The sequence below is a fragment of the Thalassophryne amazonica genome, chromosome 22 (genome assembly GCF_902500255.1).
Source record: "Thalassophryne amazonica chromosome 22, fThaAma1.1, whole genome shotgun sequence".
Taxonomy (NCBI): domain Eukaryota; kingdom Metazoa; phylum Chordata; class Actinopteri; order Batrachoidiformes; family Batrachoididae; genus Thalassophryne; species Thalassophryne amazonica.
Genome location: NC_047124.1, coordinates 21,775,015 through 21,785,252, shown reverse-complemented (window position 1 = coordinate 21,785,252; position 10,238 = coordinate 21,775,015). Strand labels below are relative to the sequence as shown.

The 10,238-nt window shown below is 40.8% G+C and overlaps 1 protein-coding gene across 6 annotated transcripts in view; it reads left to right on the top strand.

Annotated features, from left to right (window-relative positions):
* Positions 1 to 236: 236 nt before the first annotated feature.
* dock4b (dedicator of cytokinesis 4b) overlaps positions 237 to 10,238 on the top strand; it is a 198,848-nt gene continuing 188,846 nt past the window's right edge. For all 6 annotated transcript variants that reach the window (XM_034163849.1, XM_034163846.1, XM_034163848.1 and 3 more), the window contains exon 1: positions 237 to 444. In XM_034163849.1, the coding sequence (XP_034019740.1) occupies positions 408 to 444 (37 nt within the window). In that variant the 5' untranslated portion in view covers positions 237 to 407. The remainder of the gene's footprint in view (positions 445 to 10,238) is intronic.

Here is a 10,238-nt window from a genome sequence, read left to right as displayed (position 1 = left end):
GATAGAAAATTAAGTAAATAAAAGCACTTAAATTAAAAAAAAACCTGTACGAACAGTTCTTCCAGTTATGTTTGTTTTCACAAATAAACAGCAGCTGGAAACGGCCGCAGGAAATCCCGTTTTTGCGTGTGCGCTGCTTTTTTGTTTGTGTTTTGTTTTTTTGTTTTTTTGCAGCGCATTCATGCAGCCTCACTGCGCTCTCATATTTCCGACAGCACGTGAAGGCGGCACGTCTCCGTATCACTAGTAGCAGGAGCAGCAGCAGCAGGAGGAGCAGCGCTCCTTTCTCCTCCGTAATCCAAACAATGACTCCTGCTCCTACACGGAGGAAAGCGGAGCACTAGAATGCGTTTAACGGCACAAAAACCCCGCGTTTCGCTGCCATTCCGAGCGTAAAAACGATAAAAATGTGGATACCTACAGAACACGAAAAATACGGCGTCGGTAAGTTTATCACCTTTCTTTGAAGCTCAACTGCTGCGTTCAGGCGCAGTTGGTTCATCGCATGTGTTATTGTGTGGACGTGATTTTTTTTTCTTATTTATTTATTTGTTTGTTTGTTTTGCTAGAGAGCACCAGCTTTGATTTCTGCCACATTGCAAAGCAATGACCCCCCCCCCCCCATGTTTAATAGACGAACAGCTACGTTGAGATATTCATTTTTTCATGATTCCCTTCGCATCATTATTGTCTGTTAAGTGCTTTTTATTTGCTTTCTTTCTATTGTGTCAGTTTGAATGACAAGCTGTTGTGTAGCTCTGCATCTGCTTTTTTTTTTCTTCTTCCTTCCATAGAAAACCTGTGCCAAGGATAAGAATAGTAGATTTAATACTCTACTATATCAGTATGGACATTGTGACGGTCTGGAAATGCTCATTAAAATGTTTGTTTATTTATTTTGGCATTTTCTGTCGACTCAAATGGTAATTTTAGATGTTAGGTTTGGCATCTGTGTTATGAAAACAAAAATTTAAAGGGGGCACATTCTGCAAAATCTCTGTTTTTTGCACTTCACTGTGGATGGATATTTGTGTTCAACATCCTCACTGGCCCACAGTTGTGTGTTCACATTGGATCTATTTTATTATTATTGCTGTTGCTATTGCTACAGTACCGTACACAAAACACGAATTGGTACTGGTGCGTTCATCCCATTATTATTATTATTTAAACTACCCAAACCCAAACCGTAACCAAGTGTTGAGCTTGAAATTTGCCATTTGTCCCTCTTTTTTCATGATAATCACGGCGGTTTCTTATGGGATGCCGTACGATCATGACCATTTGTTACTGGATGTCGTATGTGAAAAAGGAATATGGTAAAATATCAAAAGCCACTTTGTTTTTTTTTTTTTCTCTCCAGCAAAATTTAGTCCAGATACATGTTGTTTTAAAGAGCTGTCACATGTGTCACAAAAATCCACATGTGGATTTCTGGTTTCTATGGAAGACACGCCCATTCAGACCTGTTTACTGTTTGTGTGACACACCCACTCCGCAAGAGGGTTTCCGTTATAGATTTGCAGAAAATTGAAGCGATGTTTTCAGAATGGCGACAAAAGATAATTACAAAATGACAGTGAGTGATGTAATATGACTACTGTGTTTTATCAATCAATCAATCAATTTTTTTTTTTTATATAGCGCCAAATCACAACAAACAGTTGCCCCAAGGCGCTTTATATTGTAAGGCAAGGCCATACAATAATGATGTAAAACCCCAACGGTCAAAACGACCCCCTGTGAGCAAGCACTTGGCTACAGTGGGAAGGAAAAACTCCCTTTTAACAGGAAGAAACCTCCAGCAGAACCAGGCTCAGGGAGGGGCAGTCTTCTGCTGGGACTGGTTGGGGCTGAGGGAGAGAACCAGGAAAAAGATATGCTGTGGAGGGGAGCAGAGATCGATCACTAATGATTAAATGCAGAGTGGTGCATACAGAGCAAAAAGAGAAAGAAACAGTGCATCATGGGAACCCCCCAGCAGTCTACGTCTATAGCAGCATAACTAAGGGATGGTTCAGGGTCACCTGATCCAGCCCTAACTATAAGCTTTAGCAAAAAGGAAAGTTTTAAGCCTAATCTTAAAAGTAGAGAGGGTGTCTGTCTCCCTGATCTGAATTGGGAGCTGGTTCCACAGGAGAGGAGCCTGAAAGCTGAAGGCTCTGCCTCCCATTCTACTCTTACAAACCCTAGGAACTACAAGTAAGCCTGCAGTCTGAGAGCGAAGCGCTCTATTGGGGTGATATGGTACTACGAGGTCCCTAAGATAAGATGGGACCTGATTATTCAAAACCTTATAAGTAAGAAGAAGAATTTTAAATTCTATTCTAGAATTAACAGGAAGCCAATGAAGAGAGGCCAATATGGGTGAGATATGCTCTCTCCTTCTAGTCCCCGTCAGCACTCTAGCTGCAGCATTTTGAATTAACTGAAGGCTTTTTAGGGAACTTTTAGGACAACCTGATAATAATGAATTACAATAGTCCAGCCTAGAGGAAATAAATGCATGAATTAGTTTTTCAGCATCACTCTGAGACAAGACCTTTCTGATTTTAGAGATATTGCGTAAATGCAAAAAGCAGTCCTACATATTTGTTTAATATGCGCTTTGAATGACATATCCTGATCAAAAATGACTCCAAGATTTCTCACAGTATTACTAGAGGTCAGGGTAATGCCATCCAGAGTAAGGATCTGGTTAGACACCATGTTTCTAAGATTTGTGGGGCCAAGTACAATAACTTCAGTTTTATCTGAGTTTAAAAGCAGGAAATTAGAGGTCATCCATGTCTTTATGTCTGTAAGACAATCCTGCAGTTTAGCTAATTGGTGTGTGTCCTCTGGCTTCATGGATAGATAAAGCTGGGTATCATCTGCGTAACAATGAAAATTTAAGCAATACCGTCTAATAATACTTATCCTGTTGTGATATCCGTTATTCTACTCACCATGGCGACAGATGTGCAAGTCCTGCTGAATATTGCTGTAATGTTGTCTCTATTAGCGTTTAAGAAGCTTTTGGTCTTCTCCTCGACCCACATGTACCGCAACATGTATTTCAGAATGTCATGTGACCTATAATTGCGGTAAAAGCTTTTCCATTGCATTTTCAAAATATGCCTTTTTTAATTGTTTGAAAAATTAACCTTATATGAGGGTAGAAATATTTTGTGATTTTTTTTTTTCTTCAAAATAGACACATTTCCATTAAATGTGTTTACAATTCAATACTTCAAATTGTGTAATTTGTTGGGTAATGGAATCCCGTTTTGTACCAGCTTTAGTTGGTTCCCATTTAAAGCGATTAGCAAACAAATGGATTGTTGTTTGTTTGTTTTTTAATGCAGTGCCTGGATAATTTTGTTTACAAACATCTTTTTTTGAAAATACATTGTGAACTACCTGAATACCCGGTGATTGATGATGGATTAGGAGCAGGTATGGTTGTCAGAAATGAGCTGTGTCACTTATAAATTAAGCCACGAAAGAAAAAAGAGTGAGACTATTATTATTATTTTTGTGCAGTATCTGCTGACTAATATTAGGTCATCAGTGATGAAAGAAGTTGCCAATTTTGGTGCGTCCTTTTATTTGTATCAAACATCATTACGTCAGCGTTGTGCAGCATGCGCTTGACTCATGAAGGTGCGCCATGAATAAAACTCTGATCGCTGTTAGCAAAGATTAGTATCATCCACAGTTATCTTAACCAGTAGCTTAACCAGTATTATTAGCGTTGCCTTTAAGATGTCTCCTCATTGGTAAATCACGCCGTGTTGGCGTAATAACGTCTGGCTTCAATAACAGGATGCTCTAAAGTCTGGAACGATAACTTCAGGAAGCATTTCATCAATAGCTTATTATTTGTTGGTGCACTGAGCTGTTGGTGTGATTAAATCAAATGAATCTGTCATCTTGTTTAAAATATGATCCGTAGTAGAATAATTTTTTTATGTCTTTGGACCCTAAGTTCGAATCCAAATGCACTCAGTGCTACCTGAACTCATTGAAGCCCAGTGACCCTAAACCAGCCTTTGACCTGTTGCAGCCATCTGGTCACTTGACTATGTCTCATTTTCCCCCTGACTTCGTTTTCTTCCCGTCTGCTCCTCTGTAAACTCGACTTGCATCAGTGTGCACTGCTCAGATTGAAAAAACACCCCCCACAAATCTGTCATTAAATCCGTTCTCTCCTGTCTCACTTGGCTGTATGGAATCAGACATCTATTTTAACAGCTAAATACTCATCATTGTCCCCAGAGTGCTAGAGGCGGGCTCCTGCTAGGTGGATTATCCCTGTTTTCTTCAATAGCAGCACTAAAACTATTAAATGGCTGATTAATCTTTTTTTTTTTGGTGGTGATAAGGAGGAACTTGTGTTTTTTTTTTTTTCTGATTGTTGAATGAAGCATCCAAAGATGTAGTGAGAAGTTGTTTGATGGCGAAGGTCAGATTGATTTTTGATAATTGTTTTGATCTGTCCGCGCCGGCAGTTTAAGTGGTTGGAGTGTGAAGATGAAACACGTCGATGTGATGCCTGTTGTTTGTGTTTAAAAAAATCACATTCTTTGCTTATCCGCATCCGAGGAAGAGATTATTCCCTTTTTTTTTTCTTATACATTTGCACAGAGTTTTTGCACAAGTGGTTACCAACGTTCCTGAAGCCAGGATCAGTTTTCAGGTCAGACTAAAAGCAAAGGTCGAGCAGGTGCAATCGGAGCACCTGTTCAACAGGTCGCCCTGTTTGTAGCCTTTGTAGCTAGTTGCAAGTTTTCAACTCCCATTTTAGACAAAAATATGCATGAAAATATGCTTATAACTTTGTTTGCTGGAAAAAGGGAGGAATTTATCAAAGGATGAGTGAGTGACTAGATGGATAGATCGGTAGATGAGTTCATCCCCTACAGTTTTTAAATGCAATAACTTGAAAACAATAAGTGCTTACATGTTTTAACACACAAATTAAAAAAAGCAGAGAAGTACAAACCATTTCACCTTCTGGTAAATTTTGTTCCACCAGAATAATGAAAAAGCAACTTTGTTTTTCCTTGTGTATCATCCCGTAGATGTTGGACCGTCAGGAGATGCTCGATTGATGATGAATTAGGAGCAGGTGCTGTTGTCAAACTGTGTTGTATCAAAGGAGCATCACCTTTGACATTTTGGCCATGTGGAGTTTTTCTCTATGCATAATCCAGCACATAGCTGCCTGAGCATTGAGGAGTCCAGCGGCTAGTGAAGGTCATGGGGACGCCCATGCTTCTCCTGGCCATGAAAGATTGATAGGTTACTTTTGAGAGGTGGGAATTAACTGGCAGACGTGACGTGACTTCTTGTTGTCAGTGAGATGGATATCAGGAGATGCCGTCAGGAGAGGCGTCAGTCCCATCGTTAGGAGGGACAGCTGCCCTGTCATTAGGAGGGTGCTAACTAGAGCACAATAGGTGCTAATTAAAGCAATTGTTTAGTCACTAGCCAATAGCAGTCTGCCTCTCGGTAGGAGGGGTCTGGTTAGGTTTAAAACTCCAGCTTTTGTGGCATCTGTTTGTTCTTCTCTACAAGGGTCAAGACAGAAGTCAGACTACCAGAACAAGAATTTTAGCTGAGGAAGCTTCTGTGATTTGAAGCGAAACATCCTCATGTCAAGCAACCCAGTCCAGTCGAAGATTCAAGCTTCTCTACACTGAGATGGACAGTTCGTTTTTGCACAGGAATGTACTATATCAGAGAAGGAAACTGCTATTTTTTTGGGATTGTTTAACAGAGGTTACCTTCTCAAACTCAAATTGCGTGGTCATACCACCACACAACCCTGCGGGGAGAATAATAACAATAATGATGATTTTAATTTATTGATTTTATAAGTTTTTTATTAATTTAGTTGCAAAGCAGAAGCAGATGGATTGAGAGTTTTTAAAACTATTTTCTGACATTTTATTGAATAAAAAAATTAATTTAATTAATTGAGAAAGTAATCAATAATCAAACACCGCACTACAGCACCGCCCTCAATCCTGGATGGCAACCATCCCGTCAGATGATCGGTTAATCAACAATGAGAATAGCTGTTAGTTGCGTAGTTGCATAATGTCATTTTATCTATAATTTATAATTGATTTCTAACCTGATGATCTGCGTGATCGATGGTTTGGTGAGCTGTGGTTTAGACAGACTATTGAATGAATTAAGGCAAGCGATGGATTTCATTAGGAAACATCAGCAGCAGATTGTTTTCACATCACTTTTATAAAAAGTGTTTGTGGTTCTATGAAACTCTCTTTGGTTATGTGGTACACAAATGATTTTTAAATGATTGTTGGTCACCACATGGGGTCTAACCCTTTCCGGTGTCCTCACAAGGTAGCCTAAATCGTTATCGGCATTGATTCTGAGCTTCATGGCGCTCTACATATTCATACATACAGGCCTCCTTGTTTGCCATTTTAACAGCAGAATCTCTCGGGTACTTTTCATTCAACATTATCCCCTTTTGAGTGAAAATAAATGGGCTCGGAATTCCTTGGATCCTTGCAGGAACATTTGATCTCACGCCAGATCGAAATGAGGTCAGAATGTCTCGTCGCCTAATTGGAAGATTGTTGCCTTTGATGTGGATTCACCTTAATAGTGAAACAGGCTGAGAACGCCGCTGTTGATGAAATATGAATGTGCACCCAGTGAGCTGGAGTTAAGACACCAATTTGCCCAGATTCTAACCTGAAGGAAGAAGGATGGAAGAATGATGACACGAGGGTTGATATCAGATTTTTAAGTGGACTTGAGATACGGCATAATGATATTCAGCTTCATATCAGAGTCGTGTTACTGAAATCCAAGATAGGACAGGAGACCAGAGAAGATAAGCTGGATATTGCAGAGTGGAGATAAAACAGGTGAGTCCAGGGTGATGAACCTACTCTGGAATATCCTTTAATGCTCCTTAAGCAGATATGTGGTGAATAATCCGACTTGAATCAAACCAAACTTAGAGTCCTGTGCGTTTTTTTGCCGTTTTTCCGAGTGCAGGGAGCAAACATTGAAGGAGTGATGTCGACAGACGGAGAGAAAAGCCTTTCTGCTCATTAAGGCCCTTTGATATGACCAATCAAGCGTGTCATTGCTCATCACGACTTAGAGACATAATTAAACCAAATTAACAAGCTGGTTTGAATACATGCTGAATTCTCCTCCAATGTTTGATCAGTGGCATTTGATTTGGAATGCGTCCCTGCACTGTTCTCTGCATAAGGGGGGCGGGAGGGGGCGGGGGGCAACAAGGAGTGTCAGATAGCGACGGAAAAGAACAGTTGCCTGATTGACTGTTTCACCTAGCGATGGTTGTTCAGCCTGTGGCTCGCTTGCCTACTATGGCTGACATTGCCATTTCCTCTCTGAGGGGGTGGGGGTGGGCATGTCAGGTGTTAGCTCATTGCTGGCGCAGGGAAGGGCACCCCACCCACTCCGCAGGGGATTAGCAGGTTGCTTTGGAGGGGGGTCCCGAGGCCAATTCCACCATTATACCCATGATTCCTTCACGCTGCACGCCCCGGGGTAGTGTGTCGGCGATTGTGGAGGGGCGGTGGGGGGTGGCGCAGTGAAGCCTATCGCCTTGTAATTGCTTCCTCATCCCCCTCCATCTGCAGAGATAGTGCCCCTTCTCCTCTGTGCACGTGCACAAATTTGCCCACAAACAACTCCGCTGCAATCATTCACCGTGGAAAGAGCCCCGTAAGAAGCTCCCTCGTGAATTGAGCAGCTGGCGAGAGGAATAAATAGAGCAAGAGAGAGTTACCTGCCTCGATGTACACAAGCTACGCCTTGGTCGGAGCATCGCGTGTGGGTTAAATAAATCAGCACGGACACGTGACATATGACGGACTCAGTGATTGTTTTATTCGTCGTTGATTCACTGTGGTGTTAACAGCTGGAATGGTTAATCAATTAAACCATGCTCTAGTAATTGTAGAGCCTTAAGCCGTGAGAAACCACCGTTAAATTATCCGACTGTAATTATATACTGTAATTACATCCAAAAACATGCAATACATTCAACAGAGACTTGGGAAGATTCATTTGAATTTGTGTGAACACTAAGGTGCTTTGGCGCCTTTTTGTGCGTCTCCTTTCAGCTTTTCTTCAGCGCACTTGAGCACACTGATCAATGCCAACAGTGCCGGCGACACAAACAAACCAATGGTCTCTAATTGATCACATCAATGGAAAACCTCGAAACGGGCAGCCAGGGGTAGTTCTTGCAATTCCACTCCAGTGCTATCCCAGCATGCTTTTAGTCTGTGATATCCTAATGATTCCCAGTTTGGAAGAAGGCTATACACTCCTGAATTAATTGGCTCATATTTCTTTGGCATGAATTACCAGTTTTGTGTGAGTTTTTCTGCCTGTTAGTTTGTGGCATCCTTTTGAGTTCACTTTGAATGTCCCGTTGAGTTTCAAAACTGTATTTGCGTCTGTTGAGGAAGCTGTGATTTTTTTTTTTTTTTTTCCCAAGGATTGGGGGGTCTAAGGGTGTGTTGGGGCCCCACAATATGGATTGTGCAGTATCGTCAACACCATGAGAAAACAGGCCATGGTGAACTGCAGTCAGGCTAAAAATATTTTTTAATGCCTCCAAAGAAAACTAAGTCCAAATGTCCATTAATTTACAATTTAGTAATAATTTCAGCACATCTGTGCAGTGGCCGTGCTAATGAAAGCTAAATACTTTATTTACAGGGTTATTCCACAGAGGGAATATTCCTTCCCGTTTAATCCTGAATAGCAAATTGGTGCACATTTTGAAGCATCATAGTAACATCTTGATCCATCTTCAATCTCGAACAAACTTGCCAGACGTAGTAGTTACAGCCATCATCGGCACCAGATTTGAAATCGGGATCCAATTTTTTGAACTGTTAAAAAATGTTATCATGATTCTCGAAATTAGGGCTATTTTTTGTAGTCTTAATATCTTCAATCATGTTTGAACTACTTTAAGCAGGGTATTCGTAGAGATTATGACCTGAAACTTGTTTGATCACGCTCCATCTGGGGAAAAAAGCTGAAGCTGAAGCAGCATTTATTGAGCTTTTTGTTAAAAGTTGACCAGCTCAAACTCCTTTCTATTGTTTTCAGACAGGTTGCCAGGTCTGCACTTTATGAGCGAGCCAGTCAGCCAGTGGGCAATCATAGTAGAGTGGCCCCCTGTGGAATGGCCCCTGTTATAAATGGCTACAAAATAATTTCCACATGAAGACATTATGTAAATAATTTTAAACTGTGATTGATTTTTGCGAACCAGCGGACTTTTGCACCGCACTCTTGTTTAAGCCTCAACAATTGTTAATTAAACACAGCCATAGATTTGTTAAACATAAAACCTTAAAAATCTGCCTGAGTGGTTGCCATCCAGCAACCAAGGAGATCCCATGATGTTACACTGCGACACTGTTACATAACTGACAAAATACACACGGGTAATGAGGTTTTATTTACATCTGTAATATTTGATCAGAGCTTTGGTTTTTATTTGTTTTTTTTAAGTGTTCTTCCTTTTTAAAATTTGCTTCACTGTGTTGAGGTTGCTTTCCCATGCAATCGTGTGGTTTTCCTTCTTTGATATCGGTCATGCCAGAGAGAAGAGCCTTGAGGTTAATGGGATACACCTTATTAGTAATTCAGCAGCTTACCTGATTAGTATTACCTGTACACTGCAGGCCAAAGAAGGTCGAGTGTATTTTTTTTGTCTTCTGCGTGGGCTAGTAGGAAAAAAAGACAGATTTTTTCATAAAACGTAGGCCGTGGGCCGCTGACAATCACTAAGATTGGCAGCTGGGAAGTTCTGTTTACACTTCAGCAGACAGTTGTTTAAAGGAGACAAATGAAAGTCTCTGCACGGCCACATTCACCAGTTTATGGTCCGCGCCGACCGTAAAGGAAGTCCGCATTGATTAGTGTTGGTGACCCGCTGCTCCACAATGACCTTTTAGCCACATGAACTTCACATGAGTAATTGGCACTTCTGCTCAACCTCAAGATTGTAAACCAGTGTGCTTACTAAATTATTAACAAACTAATAAAAAGGAATAGATTGTGGTCCATTCACCTTAGATCTAATTTTAATATTTTATCGATGTCTAATGAAATGTCAAGTTATCCTATGAGGAGATATATATTATTTAAGGAGGAGCTAATGGCAGCGACTGTTATTTCTTGAAGACAGACCGAGTTTCTGCAGTCAG